Raw genomic sequence first — 22,108 nt, forward strand, 5'->3', positions numbered from 1 at the left:
AGTTTAATGCATTTGCTCAGAGAGCTGACTTTTTAAACTGCTGGTTGTGTGTGCATTGTTGTTGCTTTGTGTGCTTATCATTGAGAGTTGTTGATTGCAGGGAATATTAATTTCGGAGTATTGCTTGGTTATGTCCCACCCCTCCCGAGCCGAGGGCTATGTACAGCACCGGATTCCTGCCAAAAGCCTCTTTTTGTTTTGAGACACATTTCATGTCTGCATTTTTCTCCTTTGATAAGACTTTCATCCTGTTTTCATTGATTACTGTCTGATGAGTCATCCTGATAATACAGTGCAGCCAATTCATCTCTCCACCACACACTGTAGGCTCTTTGTTGCATGGAATGCGTGTGTGCGTGTTTTTCTGAATTTCTGCCTCCTGCCTGTGAATGACGTGGTTGCGATACATAGCGCGTGCGTGTGTTTGTTTGTGAACGTGCGGTATGTACGTCTGCGTATCTCCATACAAACAACATGCCAGTTCCCTGAAGTGTAAGCCACTGCAACAAACACCCAGCATTTGCAGTATCAGGGCCCACATTTTCTGCTCCGTGAACAGGAAAGCGAGCTTCCACAAGAGAGAAAAATGGCCAAGTCGCTTATTAACTGCAAGTCGCATTAATGAGCCAAGACTGTGTAATCTACAAATACATCCAATATAGGTTTATGATAAATAGTTCCACTGTAATGTCGATCTTTGCCTCGTTCTCTGGCTGCAAATGGCGTGATTTCAACCTCTGTGCTCAACCATATTTTCCACACAAAAATCCAAGCAGAGTGTGACAGGCATAGCTACCTTTGAACAATATGACCCCAAGGAAATTGTTCTGTGGAAGAAGCAAAATATTTGCTCACTGGCTGTATCTGAGCTATGTGGAAAGTGAGTCGCTAGTAAGTTCAAAGTGGCTGGAGTGAGGACAATCCCCGCTCTGTCAAGAATTAGAGCCACCTCTGCAAATAGGCCCGTGTGTAATGCCTCAGGGTGGGAGTTTCACCGAGGCTGGGGTTTCCATGTAAATAAACAGTGTGGGGGTCTTGGTGGGTGGAGAGCCCCCACCACCACCACCGTTCTCCCTGGGGTTTGGGCCCAGCCTTTTGTTGCCTTTAATCCAAGCACTCTCTATTGAAAAGCATGAGGGGGTGCCTGGGTGAGATTAGCCCGCCAGCTCTTGTGAGTGCTTGAGTTTCTCACAGACTGCCCCCATACTTTTGGAAATAACACAGTTATCCCACATCCTCAAGGAGGCTGACAAGAATGACAAGTAAGACGACTGCTGGGCAATCTCAGACCTTAAGGTGACATAATGACCTCAGCTTTCCCCAAAGTGAAGCATGGCTGGTTGTATTTAAGTCACTTACTGCAAGGCTTTACCAGACTTGTTATAACCATAATTTAACTCCCCACTATTATACACAATTACATCTTGAATATGTGTGAAGATTTCACACGCATCTGTTGCTAATTTAGCATCTTTAAATGCATGTAGCACTTTAGAAAGATCAGAGATAATGTGATTTTCATTTGCAGCTGTATGGATGTGGTGTTGCCTCTTTTGTTTCACAACCGAGAAACACACACAGTTAGTAGCTACTTGTGTATCCATCATATACACAAGCAGTCAAGTATCACATTTCTGCCTTGTGAAGGCAAAACACATATCTATACAACACAACTTTAATATCATGTCTAATGTTAGAACAAGTGGATTGGCCTCTGTGATAAAGGTAAACAAGAGCCTTTTGTCTGCTAGTTACATAGGCCCATATGTAAAGGAAAACTACAGGTTGTAATGTTACAACTGTTTGCATGCTTCCTTTCTTCCTTTGTTTAATGTAGGCTCTCATTACCACGTGGTGGTAACAGATTGTTTGAACTGGAGAGAAAAGCCATTCGAAGCTAATTAAGCAGCCATTCCAGGCTCTATTCACAGGCAGAGGACCGAGGAGCACAGGCATTTGTCAGCGCTTGACCCCGCGTGGTATTGATTGACAACGCTGCCGCGTGAATGACAGGCTCGGCGCCGGCGGGCCAATAGGAAGCCGGCGAGTAAGTGCGCCGCGCGGCCATTGGACGAGAGGCCTTAAAGCCGCAGAGGAGTCCCACGTGGGGGCAGAGCCGAACCTTCAAAACAAGGCGCAGAGGCAGCGCTCAGACATGGCTGATGTTCATATCACACAAAGGCAATCATCTCCTCTTCCCCCGCTGAGCAACTATCATCCAAATGCTGATAGGTAGACGAGCGGGTATGTTGTTCAAGAATCTCAAAACACTTACGAGAAATTATATGGAGACGCTCCCGTGGCTTCAATTTTGGTGGGTGTCGTCGATCGATTGGTCATTATATTGTGCCCTTCACGCTTTGCGTGTAGGAAGAGGTGGTGATAGTGGTGGTGGCGAGAGGGAGGGGGGGTTAAACCCGGATATTTCTGGTTTTGCCCGCTACTTTGTATATTTCGTGTTAGCATTTCTTCGTATTTTGTAACCACGTTTTACAAGAAGCACTCCCCTCATCCGTTTTTCTGAGTGTGGGGATAAAAATTCACCGGACACCCCCACCCCTCCTCCTCCCCCGTCCCGCTGGTGGTCTTACCCCCTCAAAAAAAAATTCATCATCTTATGTCGGAGGCGCGCACACACAGTGAGGGGGGGAAAGGAAAACACCCTAATGAAGCGCGGATGTGGAATTTGTGCTGTCTCTGTCAAATTTGGATATCATAGTCGGCACATCAATGCCTGCTGTTGTTGCTGTTGTACACGGTGGGACGGACGGATGATGCCTTGTGGATCCGCGGGATGATGTCATGTACCGTTGCACCCCACGTGGGGGCCGTCGCTCTCCGATAGGCAGATGTGGCCGTATTCCTTCCGAGTAATGCGATTGGACAGATAGGCGCTTTCACGGCAGTTCAGCCCTGCTGCCTGTGTGTGGCAACCGGGGTAAGCTGGACAACTGGGGGAAACGCGAGATTGTGGAGAGTACCATGTTACGCTTTTAAAGAATCTCCAACCTCTTCGAGTCGGAAGACAGATTTTGGAAGCATATTTATTTATTTTTTTCTTCTTTGTGGGATTAACCAGCCGCAGAAGGCGCACATTCCTCGGAGGTTCGCGGTTGAAGAATAAAGTATAGTTTAATCGAGCCCGACCGCACTAAAAATTTTTCTCCCAGCCTGGCTGGGTGCGTTCTGGAGAGAGCGAGAGGATGCTTGACGAAAACTGCGTCTACCAGGCTTACATTAGGAGGGATTAAACGCATGAATTATAGCCTGCTCAGTATTTTCTTCGGGAGCAGAAGTCGGACGGACGCTTCGGACTCACGCACGGGTACGTATTTACAAGAGCTGTTGATTTCTTTCTTAGTTTTTTTTTCTAATTTTTGGGCGTACGCTCGACCCCGCTTCCACGACTCTGAGCGGGAGTCAAACAGTAGGTGCAAGCCAGCGGCTGTCGCTTGTGGCCTGCCTGTAGACGTCCTACGGACCGGGGGAGGGGGCGGTGGTGGTCATTTCACAAACAGCAGTCAGTTTCCATTCTTTCTTTTTTTTTCTTTTATTATTATTATTTTTATTAAAGAACGAAACGGATCTGAGCATTAAAATTGCACGGCGGATAAGTGGCTTCTCCAACCTCGTCTACGTGTTGGCATCATGTTAAACTGCACGTTGAGATTTGTTAGGATATCGAGTCTGACCACTGACCGAATAAGGTCATCAAGAAGACAGAAGCGCTCGACTGTTGTGCTGCTTCTCTGACTCGGCTCGAACTGCTGCGGTAACTGGGACTAGTGTGCTGTGGTGACTACTTACTTATTGGAAAACAGTGTAAAGTGTATGTGTGTGTTTTTTTTCTATTTTATTTTTACGGTTATAGATTAAACCGCGTCATTTCTCAACACAGGATTTTCACGACCTCCCTCCCCCCCTCTCCTCATCCCCTGCCTCCCCCCTCCCTCACTCCCCTCGGCCCTGTCTGCTGAGACTGGTGTGGCTGTGAGCAAATTTCACCCGTTTTGCCAAAGGATCTGTACACTGGAGGGATAAACAAAGGATACATTTCAAGATGTATCCACAAGGCCGACATCCGGTAAGACTCGCTTCACCTATACTTAGAGAAGATTGCATATTTATTACAAAACACTGGTGCTGGTGTATGGTTCCTGCCTGTGCCGTGTCCTCCCCCACGTTCTCCTGAAACATGCCCTGCAAAGCGTTTTCCGCTCTTAATGCAGGTCATCAGATTTCTGTATGGGTTTCATTACAGTGCATTTATGCTTCATCGGAATATGCAGTCAGTACTAAATGGATGCAGATTGTTTGTATGCCTGGAGATATTTACTCAGCCAGACACTTGCATATGACTGTGTCTGAACGTGAAGACAGGTGGTGGTAGTGGTGGTGGTGATTTGAATTTCTTTTTTGAAATTACATTTCATATTTGGTGTGAAAGCTAATGTGTTATTACCCCCTGGAGGTGTGAATCAGACCCACCTTGTGGTAATGTCTTCCCGCAGAGGAGATGTTAGCCTAAAAGCCTGAGTCTAAATGTGTGAACTGTTCAGCTCTCCTTAGCAGGTCACAATGCAGAATAAAACTTTCTCTGTCTCTCTCTTTTTTTTTTTTTTACAACCACTTTTCTTTTCTTTCAGGCTCCACATCAGCCTGGCCAGCCTGGCTTCAAATTCACCGTAGCAGAGTCTTGTGACAGGATTAAAGATGAATTTCAATTCCTGCAAGCCCAGTATCACAGGTAATGATTATACTCAAAGAATGACAGTGTCAACATTTACTCTATTGGATTTTGAGGTTAAGGCTAATATTTGACTGTTGACTTCTGTAGGAGCATATATATATATATATATATATGTGTGTGTTTTTTTTTTTTTTAAAAGCAGCCCCGTTTTTATCCTGTGCACATCTCTGTTAAGTGTGACTGAGTGATTGAAGTGCCACAGACGCTTGAAAATGACACCTGGTCTCCTATTTTAAGTCTTAAGGTGGAGTATGACAAACTGGCCAATGAGAAGACAGAGATGCAGCGCCACTATGTCATGGTAAGATTGTGTTACAATTGAAAGCAATTATGGTTTCCAGATTGCACGGCTTGTTGAAGATCTAGTTGGGGTGGAGTGAGACGGGGCTATTGTGATCACCTATGTGGTTGTTAGGGCGGGCTGAGTGGCAGGTACAGGCCTGTGAAAGCCCCCCCCCCCCCCCCCCCCCCCCGGGGGTTGATGTAGCAGGTTGTTACAGAGGAGCGCTTCCTGACAGGCGGCCGGCAGTGGGCTGCCGCTCCATTATAGCATGCCCCTGATCTCCAAGGGTCGGCTGCAGTGTTGCCCTCTGTGTGTGCTGATCTGATTATTCTCCTAGGAGACTCCACGCTCAGACATATGCATGGCCATAAATTAGGTGTGAGCTGAGGGCGGAGGCCCAGAGCAGCGTGTGGGGAAAATACACCACAGTAAACAAAATGGAGGACGTGGAGCACACTGCAGTCTCCTTTATACTCAGCTTCTTTGTAAACCTTAATCATTAGCTTGCTTTTTTTTTTTTTTTTTAAAGCAGCCTTTTAGAAAAACATAGGTGTGCCCCTGACGCAAAAATTAGCTCAGACATGACACACTAAGAAGGCTATCCCAGGTAAACACACCGGGAATTATTTAAACCAATGCATGCAGCCTTAAATTAAACTTTTTTTTTTGCTCAGAGGAAAACAGCATGTCGGCCTGACAAGCAGGAGGTTAGGTAAACATGTTGGGAAGTATCCCACAGCCAGTGCTCGGTGTCAGGTTACGCCATGGCTGTGGGGCTCTGATCTCAGACAGAATGGCTCTCTTGTTTGAGAGTAATTTTCGAAGAAGCTAATGGACTGAATAATGCATTGGCCTCATCAAATAGACGCTGACTGGAAAGCCATTTCTGCTCCGGCTGCCACTTGTGGGCTCGGCGGATTACATTTCAGCCAGACAGACTGACCTGGCTGGAAATAAGTGTTGAGCAACCGCGTTATTCTAAGTAAACAAACATCCCAGGGATCTGAGGGCTTAAGCTGATCAATAACTCTAACCCTCTCTTTTCTGCCCACACTGCAAACAGCGAAGCATTGATTTATTGGCTATTCACTCTGAGCTGCTCAAAGAAATCCTTTTGTTATCTGATCTTATAACGTATCTCCTTTTCCTGTAAAAACACTTTTTATATAGGCTTTATAGCGTTCAAACCCTGACCGTGATGTAATCAGCGCAGCGATAATTACATTGAGGTTGCGCCAGTCTCATGAGTGTAGAGCGCAAAAACACTCGCCTGTTGTTACACGTAATAAATATCATCAGATCTTGTAACTGCGCTGACGTCACTAACCACAATTAAATCCCTGCTTTCGTTTCAGTATTACGAGATGTCCTATGGGCTGAACATAGAGATGCACAAGCAGGTACGTATCACAGTGCTGCTCATATTTTTCAGCTCATTGGTTTTCCACGGTGTCAGGGGATGTCAGATCCAGGCAGAGCCACTTACAGGCTGTGAGCTGAACTGAGCATCAGTAATGGTCTGAAAACAGGCAGATCCACTGCACACAAACAACAACACAACCCCAAACTTGTGCCACAGCTTGTACAAGTGCTGTGAGCCGTTATTGGAAATTTGCATATGGTGTGCATCCGGGATTTGACTCAGCTTTCCGATAAGATTAAAGGTAGACTTTGGCAGGCTTAGCCTTTTGACTTAATGATTAAAAAGAGAGGCCCTCTGATAGGTCAGTATTTCTTTTTTTCAGGATGAAGTAATTACACCAGCAGAGCAAATGTCCTTTAGTCACTTCATTGTGGTCTTATCTTTATCAGAAGATCCTATCTTGTATGTCTCCGCAGATAAATCGCACTGAAGTGATAGAGATTGTGTGAATGAGTGACATTGTCTATGTTCCCCCCCCCCCCCCCCCCGCGACTGCCTGGCTTGGTTATAATGACAGCGTTGGCGGCACGGTGGGTTGGCGTGTTAGGGCGATCCATCAGTGTCTGTGCTGTGTGTCACACTTCCACATGTCTGTCAGGGCTCAGGCCCTTCTGATAGCTTCTGTCAGGCACTTATCGCCAACCAGAGGAGAGAGGTGGGGGGGATGGGATCAGGAGACAAGTTGGAAAATAGAGCTGGAGGCGGGGCAACAGCCCAGCTCTGTGTAAACAGGTTAATCGACTGATCCATTTTAGCGCCTGACTTTTATCAGGAACCTCAACAGAGCTGATGGAAGCGCTTGAATAATTCATCAGTGGGGCCCTAACCTGCTGAATGGCGTGTTTGTGAGCAAACAGTGTGGGCCCCGTCCATGCAGCTCCCCCAGCTTACAGCTCAGGCAGGGGAGGAGGAGAAGATGGGGAGCGGTTAACAGGCAGGGTTGGGATGGATTATTGGATGCACACAGGCATATTATTTTCCTGCCAGGAGATTTATTCCATGGTGAGGAAATTCATTCCTCTAACTGTGCCTTTTTCATTACTGTGCAGGGACATAATTCACATTTCAGAATGCGTACACGGGCAAAGCTTAGACTGACGGTGGTGTTATCTGATCCCTCTCTATCAGCCATGTCAGTTTGCCGATGCAAACTGCTAATTTCTGCTGCATGATGTCAGCTGGTAATTATCTTCATATGGTGCTTGTTTTCCAAGAGCTGCATGGGGTTTGGGGCTTGTATGGTGCTAAGATTCAGTCAGATTAGGTCGTTACCTACGGCCGTAACGCAGCCATGTCTGCAGGAATCATTTGCTAAGTAGCAAAGTATCTGCCGTGGCGAGCGCCAAAGCAAACTTGGTCAGCCAACAGGCTGTCTGCAGTCTTCATACAAAAGAGGCGTGCAGTGAAAAGTGGTTGGAGGAACTGTGGCTCTCCAAGCCATCAGTACTTCCATATCCCCAATCTGTCATGTGGGACTGGACTGCAGTGTAATAATTTCAGGGTGTGAACTGTTGGGTGTCAGTTTCACTTACATAAGCAGAAAAGTTACTTGACTGTACTTTAAGATGTGGCGTAACAACGACGGTTATGTTCTTATGCTGTTTTTGTTAGAATAAGTTTATTGTTTTTTAGATTGTGTCATGCTTTGTTTAGAAAAAAAAACACAGCTCAACTGCTGCAGCTGACAAGACTAATCACAGTAATGACTCACGTATTCATTTATGCAGCTTTTCAGCATTTTTCAAATCAATACCAATAACTTTAAATGCCAATTAGAAACTAATTCTGGACTCACTACACTTCTTTATCAAAGACTGGTTTAGTGGAAGCATCATTTTTTGGCTTAAACAAACTCTGATGTTTTTCTTCTTACTCTGAAAACCTGACATGAGGCAACGCTGTCAAAATTGCCGAGCCTCTAAATGTGACTAGTCAAGTATTGTTTATAGATGGATCATGTGACCAGAGCCACCACTTGTTTTCGCTCTACATTTAATACTCATCAGTGTCTCGAGTCCATTTTCCCATTGCTGATAGCAACAGGCGAATACCTCTCTGCACACCATTGACAAGCCAGCCCGAGAGTGCTCTTAAAGTGGTGCTACACAGGTCCGAGTACCTGTAATTGTGTAGCGGCAGTGCAAAGCCAGCCTCTCAAGGGCCAAGCTGTCATCTGCTTAAAGTGACAACAGCCCAATTTTTATCTGCCGGCAGGGGGGAAAAAAAAGAAATCCTCCCAGCTCTGCACCGTATCTATTTTGACAGCAGTGGCGAGTTGAGTTGTTGCCTTTTCCGTGTATTTGCATGTTGTGCTGTGAGAGTGTAGAGACTGCCAGTTGTTTAGGGCAGAGTGGATCAGCCACCTCCTGACCTTTCCCAGCCAGCTGTCACCATGACACTAAGCTACAGAGGAATGGGCCGTGCGCTCAAGGCCTTTCTGCAAATCCTGTCAAATGTCCGACTGCTATTTACATGGCTTATCTGAACAAACATGGATTATACGGGTCCTGTCGCTTTTCGACCATTTCTTTGGGGCTCCTTCAGCTCTTTCTAGAACACTTACTGCGTTGCATTAATACCAGCGCTCGTAAAACATTTATCTTTATTACCTGTAGGTCACATTTATTGTGTGCCAAAGGGGACTGCGGTTCAGTCTCTTTCTTTTTTCTTTTTTCTTTTTTTTTTTGTCTGCGGGCAATAATCAAGTTATAGTCAGCGTTATCTTTTGGACTATTGTACTTCCTGTGACACATGCTGCCATATATTTGTTTGGCATTATTGCATCTGATCCGCGGCTTCATCTGATATTGCATCTTCAGCTTGTTATTGGTTGTCCTGCTGGCTTGACTGGCTAAGTGGCTATCCATGTTGCAGCTTGGGTCAGCAGGTCTCGTTCTGTTGGACATTACTCTCCAATCTCTCTGGCTCTGCTTAGAGGTAATATGTCTGGCTGCCAAAACTGCCTGGCATTTCTGCCATGTGTAATAAATAAGCTAGCGGTCTGCAAAGTACATTGTGTGTGCTGCTGCTCCAAATGAAAAATCAGAGAAAATCCCTGTGATGTGTTTGTGTTCTGCAGTGGCCCTGGGTTGAACTGCGGCTCATAAATTCCAAAGATGATGTAGCTTTGGCACTGTTATTTTTCTGCTCCCAGTGCAGAGCTTGAACCTGAAAGTCTCATCTCCTTTCCCTGGAAGGAGAAAGAGAGGCAGAGCCGGCCGGCTGTGCAGTGTTTTTACAGGAGACTGGAGGGGGTGGGGGGCGTGGAGCATAGCCCCCCCGCCCCCGATCTTTCCCCGCACACCTCCTCCTACTGCTCTTTTTATCCACCATTCATTTGGTACGTTCATGTGATCGACAGGCTGAAAATTCAATTTAATGACCTGCCTCCAAGCACGTAATATGATTTTAAAGCCTGTTACGGTCAAGCAGAGGTGCCATTTGCATAATGATCCCAGCAAGATAGGGCTGCAGCCGTTGCCATGGCAGTTGGTAGACAAGCAGAAGAATGGAGGCAGGGCGTCGTGGATGTTGGGAGGCTATGAGGGTGGTGGGCTGGGTGCTTGATTGCAGTGAGAAACGGCTTGGGCTTTATTCCTGAAAAGCTGTAGCTTTAGCAAACGCCACTTACGACACAGGCTGCTTGCTTAATGGTATTGATCGAAGGTGTCTCCCCTACAATGTTATTACTGTTTGTCTTTGCATGCTCTGTAGTCCTAATTGTTAATGTAAATTCCCCACACCGTTACATGTAAGTAAACAATGCGCTGTAGTTAGTAGGCCTTCCTTCCTGGGGTGTGGTTGTATGGTTTAACTCTGAGGTTAACTGCAGGACAGCACATTCGCAGATCAGGGGAAGAAGGGCAGAGTGAGAGAGGATCCTCTCAACACAGCAGCACTCTGCCTGCTCATATCCGTTTAGCATGGAGTGCACTCTTAGCACAGCTGTGCTCCATCCCCCTGGGCTCTCCTAATGTTTTAAATATTTCAAATGTCAATATCACGCTGTTTAGAGGATGTTGAGTCAAGCAGTTCTGATTGCCGCAGTAATTGACTTAATCGGTGTAAACATTAAAGGCGGGGTTATATGAAGTCACTGTCTCTTTCATACTTTACCGTCTCATTTTGCTCCTCTTTCTTTGTTTTCCAGACGGAGATTGCCAAACGGCTCAACGCAATTTTAGCTCAAATTATGCCTTTCCTGTCACAAGAGGTGAGTTTTGAGCCCGGTTTCCAAATGGTGTCACAGTTTACTACTAAAGCAACACCACTTATTGTTGCCTGTACCCTTAAGATAATACTCCTTGCATTTGGGAATAATTGTGGTTAAGAGCATTTTATCTCACCTTTATAATTCTAGTGTTGCTTTGGAAAAAAACTGTGAAATTCATAGATGAGCAAGTGTGGATGTGTGATAAATAATCTTTTGCAAATGTCTGTCCACAGCACCAACAGCAGGTTGCTCAGGCAGTAGAGAGGGCTAAGCAGGTGACTATGACTGAGCTGAATGCCATCATCGGGGTACGTGGACTTCCCAATCTGCCTCTCACCGTGTGTATACCCCCTTTTATTCCTTTATTTGACCTTGGGTAGGGGCAAACCTTCACATCAAATTCATATACCGAGTAGTCTGAACTGTTGAGTGAACACATTGTAATACACCACTTATAGTGCAGATTTGCCTCTTTTGAAATCAAATGTGTCATCACTATTTTTTTTTTCATTTCATGACTTATTTTTCACTATTAAATTCAAACTAAACTATGAATATTGGCAACTACACCCCAAAAACAAACCAAAAAAAAGACTCATGCATTGCTTTAGCTTTGGCCTCGGTGGCATCTTCAATGCCTTGTTGTGTGTTGATAAATGCGAGCCTGAGAGCTCTCGAGATCCCCCTTCGCAGCTCGTATTGCTTTAATTGGCTAAGGTTTTAATGAGGAGCCTCATCTCTCACAGTTGACCTGGATTGCTGTGGGAATTAAAAGGCTGAGGGTGAACTAAACACAGCCAGCACTGCAAGCTAACTGAGACAGCACAGACAGTCGTCAGCCATCACGGCTCCGCTGCACAGTTCTTTTCACGCCACGGCAGCGAGCGGTAATCCGCTGCATTCATCGCGGCTTCCAAACGCCATCTGCTCCTCATTGATCAGCTGTGCTGACCCTGGCATGCTATAATGAAAGTGATTGGTTTCACCTGCGATAGAAAGCTCAAACTGTCTGTGATCTTGTGACTACTGTAGACTCTCCGGCATGCACAGAAGACTACCCTAAAGGCTCACTTGATGACTGGAAGCACATATTGGAATTCAATTAATAACCCCCTTGGTGACCTTTTGTTCCTGGATAATTGCTCCCTAGAATTTGCCTGAGTGGGTGTCTTGAGGTGATGGAAAACTGTTTGTTACTCCTCTGTTGGACTGAAACGGATGCTTTATTACAGTTTTTGGAAGAGCAGCTGCTGCAGTAGAAGCAGTAGTTCCTAAGAATAGGAGATTTCACTAGTGGGGTTTTTTGTGTTCTATATGATTTTCACATTTGGAGCATCACACTACTAGGATGTTATACATTTGAATTTGTATTTTTCATCATCTGACTGTGCCTTGTTGGGCTTTCAAAGCATTAAGAAAACATTTTATGAGCTATCTGACAAGCTCAGAGTTTTAGTTTGTGGTCTTTTGTGGGAACCAGGAGAGTTTTTATGAAACAGTAAGGCTGCCACCCGGGTCACTCAGGTCACTCACGTAGGAGGAGGAGGAAATGTAGCCACTGTATGTTTTACGAATACCTTGCCATTAGTTATTCATTAAGAAGAAGCTCTGTAGGCATGCCAAAATCCTCATGTATTTTGTAAAGCAAGGTGAAAGAGCGTGCCAGGTAGACAGGCAGCATCCAGGAGCCAGCTGCATGTCTTATTGATGGAGCTGAGGGCCATTAATAGAATGAAACTGGGGCAGCTGCATGTGTTGAGATGAACCTGACAAGCAGCGTCTTCTGGCAGATTAGAAAATACCCAAAATATCCGCATCATAAACAAGGCATTTTAAACGAGCCCACATTTCTCTTTAGCTACACTCAGTTAGAGGAAAAAGGAGCAAAGAGTAGGTCTTTATCTTAGAATATTAAATTAGAGAAAATAGGCCAGACCCCTTTCTTTATTTATTATTGTCTTCATTTATGGCCCCTGTAATGAGGGCTGTTGCTGATCAGCCATGCTTATTACCCATCAGTGCCTCATTAAACACAATGAGCAAGGATGGCTCTCCCCTGCCAATGAACTGGCTCCTTAATTTCCCTCATGGACACAATATTATAACACACTCGCTCTCTTAGGCTCCCGGACAGACACGGAGAGAGAGAGAGCTCCCTGTGTCTGTCTTGGGTACGTTTTGTAATTGGATTGACATCTGCCCCATGTAACAAAGCACAAGGTTGCAAGTTAAAAAGTTAGCTATTAGTCATGCTAGTCCTCTCTACTTCTACAACAGAAAAACAAAAGAACAATGTGGATTATATTTCTAAGGACATATTTAAGCACTAAGTGTATTTTGTATTCCTGCTACAGAATTTAGGAGTTCCTGCTGAGTTAATGTATTTTTAATTATGTGTTAGCCCTGCCCACCACCGTCTTCTATGCGTCGCACTACCTCCCTGGTCATTACAAAGATTCTAATATTCCTGAAATGGCCATAAATGGCCACTGATTGAAATCCGTCTTGTAAAAAGAGAGAGGAGTGTGCTGTAACAGCATCTGAATTATTCAGCTGGCTCGTATACGGGTAATAAATTGCTGATGTTTTTATTGGTGTCTCAGCTAAGTATTATTTAACCTTGCTTTAAACTGCTTACTTCCATGCTGAGTGCCTTTTAACTCCCATCTATTTCCCTGTGCCTTTCAAATATTGATGCTGAGTATTGGAGGGTTGACTGAGTGCCAGCATGGGACCCCTGGTCCTCGCTCCCACAGCAGCCTTCCAGACACACACTCAGAAACACACTCAAAGACTCAGAGTGAGAGGGAAGGCGTGCCAGCTTCTAGCACTCTGTGTTCCCGCAGTCTCTTAAAGTTTGGGTGCGCAAATGATTCATGTTCCGTCAATCCAGAAATGTGAATATGAGATCAGTAAACAGACACTGGGTGTGTTTGAAAAGCGGGTATTGTTTAGCCCACAGACAGATTTCCACAGAGTTTTGTATTCTGATCGCTCAAATCACAGAAGCACAGGAGTTGTGTTGTTGCAGTAGAATATGTGCCAGTTTACCTTTAAGCATAATGATTTTCTCTTTTAAGATGTGGCTGAAGCAGACTTTTTTTTCTTTTTGGATAAAGTAGAATGAAAAATATTTCAGTTGTTTTCAATAATACACTGCGATTAGTGGGTTATTTCGATAACTTGAGCACCTCTGCCTCGTGTGTTACACATGCTGAGAGCGGTCAGTCATAGGTTTTACTCGCCTCAGCACAGATCTAGGGCTTATGCCACCCTGGCCTGGTATGGAAATAGCACTGAGGAGGATTGCTGTGTGTTCCTGACAGTAATAGACGTGTGAATGTGCTAATATCATCTGGGGTTTAGCCTCGTGCTTAGTTGGTGGTTTCTCCTCGCCCTTTCCCTCCAACCCATTTGTTGTCTGTCTGTCTATCTCCCTGTCACCTTACAGCAGCAGCAGCTCCAGGCACAGCACCTCTCCCATGCTGCCCATGGGCCTCCAGTCCAGTTGCCGCCTCACCCCTCGGGCCTGCAGCCCCCTGGCATCCCCCCTGTGACGGGCTCCGGATCAGGGCTGCTGGCGCTAGGAGCTCTGGGGAGCCAAGCCCACCTCCCAGTAAAGGATGAAAAGAACCACCACGATCTCGAACACCGAGGTGAGAAGAAGAGCTCGGCCCCATAGCTTTGTTAGCTAGTTATTATTTGCGAGAATCAAAAGGCATATTAATTTTAGCAGTTCTGAAAAGATGTTAAACTGACATAAACCAATTTAGTGCTGAGTGCTTCTCACTCTCACAATCATAAGGCCCTTAGGTGAGGAGCACATCCTGTCTGTTCACATTCTGTCTGGGTAATGAGCTGGTACATTCCCAGCCCATGACTGCATAAGCTATTCAGCAGCTCCAATACACGCCGATAAGAGGGGCCTTGTGCCCTGCAGTTGATTGTCACACATTCGGCTAGAAGCATCTGTTATGATGTGCTAAGTGACTTGTTTTTCTCTTTGCTCCGCTTGGTTTCATCTTTACCTCGGCCGCCACCGTGATGTCTGCGACACAGAGAGCACGGTAAGTTTCCCGAGCCACACTCGTTTTGCTTTTTTGTAATTCATTACATTTTCATCTGCGCTGCAAGTGTCAAGTAGAGCTCTTCCATCAGTGCATGCATATACTGATTTCATGCGGTGTAATCTGAGTTCAATAAAATGATTAATGGAAAATGAGGTCTGGAATATAAATCGTGTGTGTTTAATCCAGAAGGGGAAATGACTGGTATCATGTGAGAGAGATTAGAAGCCTTGTAATTTCATCACAATTAAAGAAGGGCTTGGACTTCCCCTTCTTAAAGGATTTATTTGATCCCTTCTACTGTCTCCCTTGTTTACCAGCTCTCTCTCTCTCTTTCTTCTTCTTGGCATGTGATGAATATTTATGAACACAAATGGAGTGTTGTTTTGTTTTTCTTTTCTTTTTTTTCTTCTTCTCCACCTCGTCTGGCTGGGCCTGCTAAAGCGTTATATTTGAAATGCTGCGATCTATGATGGCTTGTGATGGGCCTGTGAGATTGTGTTTCTGTAGGCCGGGCCAGCTGAATGGGTGCAGTCATGTCTGAAGAAATGGAAGTCCTGGGGCGATTAGCGGGCCTGTTTTGTTTCTGTGCTCTCGTCCCTGGTCATCTGATAGTAGAATGGTGACTTTGGTTAATGAGTCACGCTAAGCATCTCTTTAAAGGTCAGCCATTATGCAGACAGTGGCTTTTTGCCCAGACTGCTAGTCCATCAGCCATTGTTCACTTCTCTGAGTCGCCGCTGACTTAGTCCATGTTTTCGCTTTGGTCCTCAGATGAGGGACAGAGAGAATCGGGAGAACTTGGCAGTTTACAGGCAAGTGGCAAACTCCTGTGAAAGCTGCTGGACACCTGCCTAAAGCCTCCCATTCTTTTGGCGTTTAGAGTGAGCTGTCCCAGCTTGTGTGGGCAGGCTCCATGAAGAAGCACCAGTCAGTCCCACGCTGCCGTGCCCACTGGCAGGATATAGATTCTCTTTCTTTATCTGAGCTCAAAGCCTCAGCTGACATGGTGCCCAAGCGCACTATGGCAATCAATGCCCAGCACCCAAAACATATAGGTTCTCTCCCCCCTCTCTCTCGCTTTACTTTCGTTTTTCTCTCCTCCCATCTCTATCTCTCTCTCTCTCTCACGCTCAGCCTGACTGACTCCGGAGAAAAGGCCCTCTGTTCAGCTACAACACACTGCTCATGTCCCTGTGAGGCTGTTTGTTGTCCAGTTATGAGGAGGAGGGAGCCCAGCTCGGAAAACAAGCCCTCCTCCATTCAGTTCAGATAACAGCCCATTCTGTTGTGTGGCCAGGGACAGGCTTGTGTGCGAGATTGGGCTTGGCTGGTGTCAGGGTACTGTTTGGAGCTGGCCTACAGCTGCATTTTAAGAGTCCGCTGTATCCATCATTGTGTGAATAAGGCATTTTTAGTGTTTGGATTGGCACAGTGTGTTCTCTGTGAATTTGTAATGGATGAGTGACTTGCTGCGCTCTCTTACAGAAGGAAGACAAAATGGTAATAAAGCGTGTTTGGTTTTTCCCCTTTTGCAGAATAACTCGATATCCCCATCAGAAAGCTTACGCACAGCCAGTGAGAAGCATCGCAGCTCCTCAGACTACAGCTTGGATTCTAAGAAACGCAAAGTGGAGGAGAAGGACAGCATGAGTAGATATGTAAGTCCCTGAAGGAGTAGTTCAGCATGTTGGGGAAATATGCTTATGAATGGTGACTTAAAAAAATTGCTTTAGGTTCACAATTTAATGTAAAAAACTAATGAAGTTTAGACCAGAGAACAACATCCTGGAGTCTGTGCTTTAATTTTTCCCCATCTGTGTGTGTTAAGTTAAATGATTACTAATTATTGTTACAGGACAGTGACGGAGAGAAAAGCGACGACTTGGTGGTCGATGTGTCCAATGAGGTGAGCTGCACAGCAATTGTTCGTAGCACATTGATGTGACGTTGCTGTTTTGTAAATATTACTGGTGTGTTTCTCCAGGATCCTGCCACTCCAAGGGCAAGCCCAGCCCACTCCCCACCTGAAAATGGTATTGACAAGCCCCGCCCCCCAAAGAAAGACACACCCAACAGCCCCGCATCAGTGGCGTCATCTGGAAGCACCCCTTCCTCCAAGGCTAAGGAGCTCAGTCATGTAAGACATCAAAAGAGTTGTGGACAAACTGGGACAGAAAGGGTTTTAAATGACAATTGCCGAGAGACCAAAGGGACATGTGCAAATAGATCTAGGACGTTTTCTGCAGTGGATTAGCAGTGGCTGTCTGTGCTTTAAGTGCATGACTAAACGTCAGGGATAATATTGTCCCGCATCAGGATCAGTCAGGTCTTCTCTGTTAATAGCTCAATGTATTTAACTATTCCAGGATTTTTCCCTCTGCCTCACTAAAAGATTAAAGCCAAAGCAGTAAGGGGATAAAAATGTCCCCATCTCCATTGTGACCATAATAGGTTTTAGAATAAATAGCAGTTTATGGCTCTGCAGGACTATGAGGGTTGTCAGAATTAGATTGGATTAAGTTCAGTTTGCTTTCAAATTGTCAGTCTGCACAGTGCCTGGTTTCCGGGATTGTGATTGTGCTTGCTCTCTCGTTCCCTTGACAGAATGACAAATCCTCCACGCCTGGTCTCAAATCCAACACCCCCACCCCCCGAAACGATGCCCCCACCCCTGGCACCAGCTCCACTCCTGGGCTCAGACCCATCCTGGGCAAGCCACCGGGCATGGAAGCTCTCGGTTGGTACCATTCTCTTCACTTTACAGAAACTGAGATGATCTTTGTTTTTTCCATTCTTTGCAAAACTGTTAGGCCACAAACCGATCTCCATCTGCTGTCTTTGTCTACAGCAGCCCCAGCTTTGCGCACACCTCTATCCATTGCAGGGTCCTATCCTACCCCCTTTGCTATGATGGGCCATCATGAAATGAACGGAGGCCTGACTAGCCCTGGGGTGTATGCTGGTCTGCACATCTCCCCTCAGATGAGCGCTGCAGCAGCAGCAGCCTATGGACGCACTCCCATGGTAAAGGCTTTGCCTTTCCTTTTCTGTAGTTTTGGATCATCTAAAAGTCATGTACAGGATGCAATGAGGGATTTTACTGTGATAACAGTTGAGTATGTTAGTCAAACATTCCCATATCATCTTTTAGGGGTTTGATCCTCACACCCACATGAGAGCCCCGGGCCTCCCAGCCAGCCTCACATCTATTTCTGGCGGCAAACCGTAAGTGTCTCCCCAGATATGTTGCAGATCCATTTTTTTGTAACGCAGCTGATATCAAATACTGACAGGCACGTGTCTTTTCCTTCAGAGCGTACTCCTTCCATGTCAGCGCAGATGGTCAAATGCAGCCTGTGCCCTTCCCACCCGACGCCCTCATTGGTCCCGGTATTCCACGCCACGCCCGTCAGATCAACACACTGAGCCATGGCGAGGTGGTCTGTGCTGTCACCATTAGCAACCCCACACGTCATGTTTACACTGGTGGCAAAGGCTGTGTCAAAATCTGGGACATGAGCCAACCAGGCAGTAAGAGCCCCGTGTCCCAGCTGGACTGTTTGGTGAGGACCTCATCAGTTTTTCTTAATGTTTACACACATGTTATTTCATTAACACTAGAAAAAAATTAACAAGCCAAACACTTATTCACATAGTTCAGATTAGGTTTGAGGTTCAATCTTTGGTTTATTTGTTATGACAGGACGTTTTTTATCCTCCGCCCATGATTTGTTTGTTTCTAAAGCTCTCCCTAGCTCCACTGCCTTGAACATGTATTGATTTGCTTTGTCCTCGGTGCAACAGAACAGGGATAACTACATCCGCTCCTGTAAGCTACTGCCTGATGGTCGCACATTGATTGTCGGAGGCGAGGCCAGCACACTGACCATCTGGGATCTGGCCTCCCAGACACCGCGGATCAAAGCTGAGCTCACCTCCTCAGCCCCGGCGTGCTACGCCTTGGCCATCAGCCCTGATGCCAAAGTCTGCTTCTCGTGCTGCAGTGATGGAAACATTGCCGTTTGGGACCTGCATAACCAGACTCTCGTTAGGTCGGAAACAAAACTTTATTTCCAGTATGTGGGCTTGAGTCAATTTAAAAGATAATGTCAATAACTGTCTGTATACCTTCCGATTGTGATTTTAGGCAGTTTCAAGGTCATACGGATGGTGCTAGCTGTATTGACATATCCCATGATGGCACTAAGCTGTGGACGGGTGGTCTCGATAACACTGTTCGCTCCTGGGATTTGAGAGAGGGTCGACAGCTGCAGCAGCACGACTTCACTTCACAGGTACAACGCTGCATAATGCAAAGAGCCAGACCTGGAGTCTGTTTTCCTTTCGGCCGAAGAACTGTCTGTAATTATTGTCCTGTTTGATCTCCAGATCTTTTCTTTGGGCTACTGTCCGACTGGCGAGTGGCTTGCTGTGGGAATGGAGAGCAGCAACGTGGAAGTGCTCCACCATTCAAAGCCTGACAAGTATCAGCTCCACCTGCACGAAAGCTGTGTCCTTTCCCTCAAGTTTGCCTACTGCGGTATGAAGAAACACACAAAAAGAGCATCAGATAAAGCTGACCGTATTTAACTGAAGAGCCCTTTGCCTGTCCTTATTAGTGCCTTTTTTTTTAAAATAGCGTAAATGCTTGTTGTCATCTCAAGGCTACTCTTCATTTGTAGGTACTTTTCCTACTACTTGTTAGTGAAAAGTGTCCTGATGGCACTTTTTTTGTCTTTGCAGGTAAATGGTTCGTAAGCACCGGCAAGGACAATCTGTTGAATGCTTGGAGGACTCCTTATGGCGCCAGCATATTCCAGGTATGCAGATCAATGGACTCTGTCTGTAGCCAGGCCAAACGTACACACAGATCTCTAAGAGGAAGGGCAAAACGACCGCTGTCTGACAGGACTATCCTATCAGTGAAAACTGAACCTGAATTATTGACCTGACAAAGACGCCTTTTTGAGGCCCGTCAGGCCAGAAGTTGATGTCAGTGCAATCTAATCTTGCCATGAAGTCAGCTCATTTTCACCACTTAACTTACTCAGCAACATTTAAGCTTAACTGCCTCCAAGATTAAAGTGTTTTTTGTGTGTGTGTGTGTGTGTTTGCTTTTCTTTAAACAGTCCAAGGAGTCCTCATCTGTCCTGAGCTGTGACATTTCTGCAGACGACAAGTACATCGTGACAGGCTCTGGTGACAAGAAGGCCACTGTGTATGAAGTGATCTATTAGAAGAGACTGCTTTGGATCGGAGCATGCTCATGCTCAGGAACAGTAGACACTTCCTCCATCCTCCTTCCCTCACACAGACAGCATGGATGTTGCCTGCAGCTCCAAGGTGGATGGGCAGGAAGTTTGGCAGTGCCAGACGAAAATGGATGGTGGTGTTATTGTGGCACTGGATGCTGTGTCCTTCGGCTCTGCCCTTCCTCACTCATACAACTAACACTTGTACAGCGAGTGCAGTTTCCCAAGGCACCGAGAAGAAAATAATGTCTTGCTGTTTCTGTTTGTTGGATATTTCTTTTTTTATTCGTCCTTTTTAATGTGGAGATAAAGTTCCATGACACAAGTAGAAGCGGCGCTTCGCTCTGGAGCTTCTCCTTGGAGGTCCTGTGAAAAGTGTACATAATGGAGTAATAAAAGGCCTTTTATAGATTTATATTTTGGTGTCCAGTTACGCTTGTGATGGTTCTTTCTTGTTCTCTCCGTGATTTTCTGTCCCCTCCGGGGATGGAAATTAGATTAGGACTTTGTAAGAGGATATTCTATTTCAGTTTTTTCCCCCTCCTCGGCTTTTTTTTTTTTTTTTTTTTTTTTTTTTTTTCATGTTCCTTGTCCAAAATGACCTTTTCGGAAATCTAATTTGTATTTTTTTTTTCTCCCTGACAAAGGCTTTTTTTTTTTCTTCGCTATTTGCTGTGTCACAGACATTTGTCCCATGGATTTTTGCAGTCGAGAATTCTGGAAAGGCTTTTTTTTTCTGTAGGGAGGAAAAAAATCATGGTTTCCAGTTATGTTTACCCTTTTGACCCTGATCAGCAGAATTTAAGCTTTGAAATGAAGACCTTTCACTGAACCCTGGCTCCTGTCTATAACATCAAAATGGATTTATATCAACTGTCGGATTGATGGGTTTTACAGAGAAGCAGCTGTGACTTGAGCTCACTCTGTTGACTCAACCACTGTATGAAAACTTTGCTCCACTCTGCAAAGTTTAGCCATCAGTCTATTAGAGATCGTTATTGCCGCTTGTGTTTGCGAGCCTGTGACTGATATGCAAGACTTGGTTACTCATAAAGGACGCAGGCAAAGCCATTACCACGTTCGACATTTTGGGTGTATTCTTTGCTTTCTTCAGTATTTCATAATATTCACTACAATCTTCTCATAGACGGGAATGGTCTCATCATAAACACAAGTTAAGACTGTGTAGCATACATGTGGCATCATCCATAAGGACTGTACAGCTGACAGTTGTTGATAAATCAATAAACTGTTTTATATAAAATTTATCTTGACTGGATTTCTGTAGTGCTGTGGTCTCGCTGTGGTAGATTTCCAAGGATTAGTTGGAGACTTTGGGGTAATATGGTTATTAGCTCTTTTTTGTAAAGCATTAAATTGAGTGTATGACTGAAGATGAAGTTGCCAACAGAATCCACCTTAGCGTCATGACCAAACAGCAGAAATAGCTTAACTACCCGCAAATCTAAAGCGCTGCTTTTTTTAAAAAAAAAAAAAATTTATTTTATTTATTTAATCTCAACAGGTGTATGTGCCCAAATGTTACTATTATTTGTTTGGTTAGGCTCAGTTTAAAAAGAAAAAAAAGCCTCCAGAAAGTTACTGAATCCATCCAAGAAATGTTCCAGAACGCAGCCTGGCATAAAACCACGTGTCGTTTTTGCACTTTGGTTTTTGGATTAAACAAACAAGGCATAACGTGTTAATTGGTAAGCTTTAGAGGAACTGATAAACAGATTTTGTTATTGCCAGACTGTCTAAGGCTACCCGTTTCTCCCTTGCCTGTCGGTTCAAATTTACCAAACAACTCCTGGCAAGAAAGATGCCAAACCATTTGTTTAAGGAAAGAAGCTTAAAGTCACTGATTAATATTTGCTTTTACAGTGCAGCCAACAGTGGGTGTGGTAAAACACCTAAAGCACTTACTGCTGTTGAGGGCAATGCACCGACATGCTGAATGTCTCTCGGGCTTGCTTTTTCCTCTTCTAAAAACTAAAAATGCAACCTCAAAGTCCCCCTTGTCCTGTGTGTTGCTAGTGAGGGATCTCCCTTGCTCTAGCTTGCATCTATATTACATACAATCTTATTCACGGGCTGCTCTTGACAGTAAATGGAAG

At 45.2% G+C, this 22,108-nt stretch overlaps 1 protein-coding gene across 1 annotated transcript; it reads left to right on the forward strand.

The window, feature by feature from the left end:
* The first annotated feature begins 2,641 nt into the window (after positions 1 to 2,641).
* On the forward strand, positions 2,642 to 21,259 carry tle3a (TLE family member 3, transcriptional corepressor a). Its single transcript, XM_084933543.1, has 20 exons — positions 2,642 to 3,325; positions 3,899 to 4,084; positions 4,647 to 4,747; positions 4,988 to 5,051; positions 6,389 to 6,433; positions 10,607 to 10,669; positions 10,903 to 10,977; positions 14,121 to 14,342; positions 16,275 to 16,397; positions 16,595 to 16,645; positions 16,724 to 16,876; positions 17,344 to 17,476; positions 17,588 to 17,763; positions 17,891 to 17,964; positions 18,053 to 18,302; positions 18,544 to 18,791; positions 18,887 to 19,034; positions 19,129 to 19,279; positions 19,483 to 19,559; positions 19,869 to 21,259. Exons 2-20 carry the CDS (start codon positions 4,061 to 4,063, stop codon positions 19,974 to 19,976), a joined length of 2,286 nt encoding a protein of 761 aa, XP_084789669.1. The 5' UTR covers positions 2,642 to 3,325; positions 3,899 to 4,060; the 3' UTR covers positions 19,977 to 21,259.
* Positions 21,260 to 22,108: the final 849 nt, after the last annotated feature.

This window comes from Perissodus microlepis, chromosome 7 (genome assembly GCF_051167445.1).
Source record: "Perissodus microlepis isolate ML-2025 ecotype Zambia chromosome 7, ASM5116744v1, whole genome shotgun sequence".
NCBI classification, from domain to species: Eukaryota; Metazoa; Chordata; class Actinopteri; order Cichliformes; family Cichlidae; genus Perissodus; species Perissodus microlepis.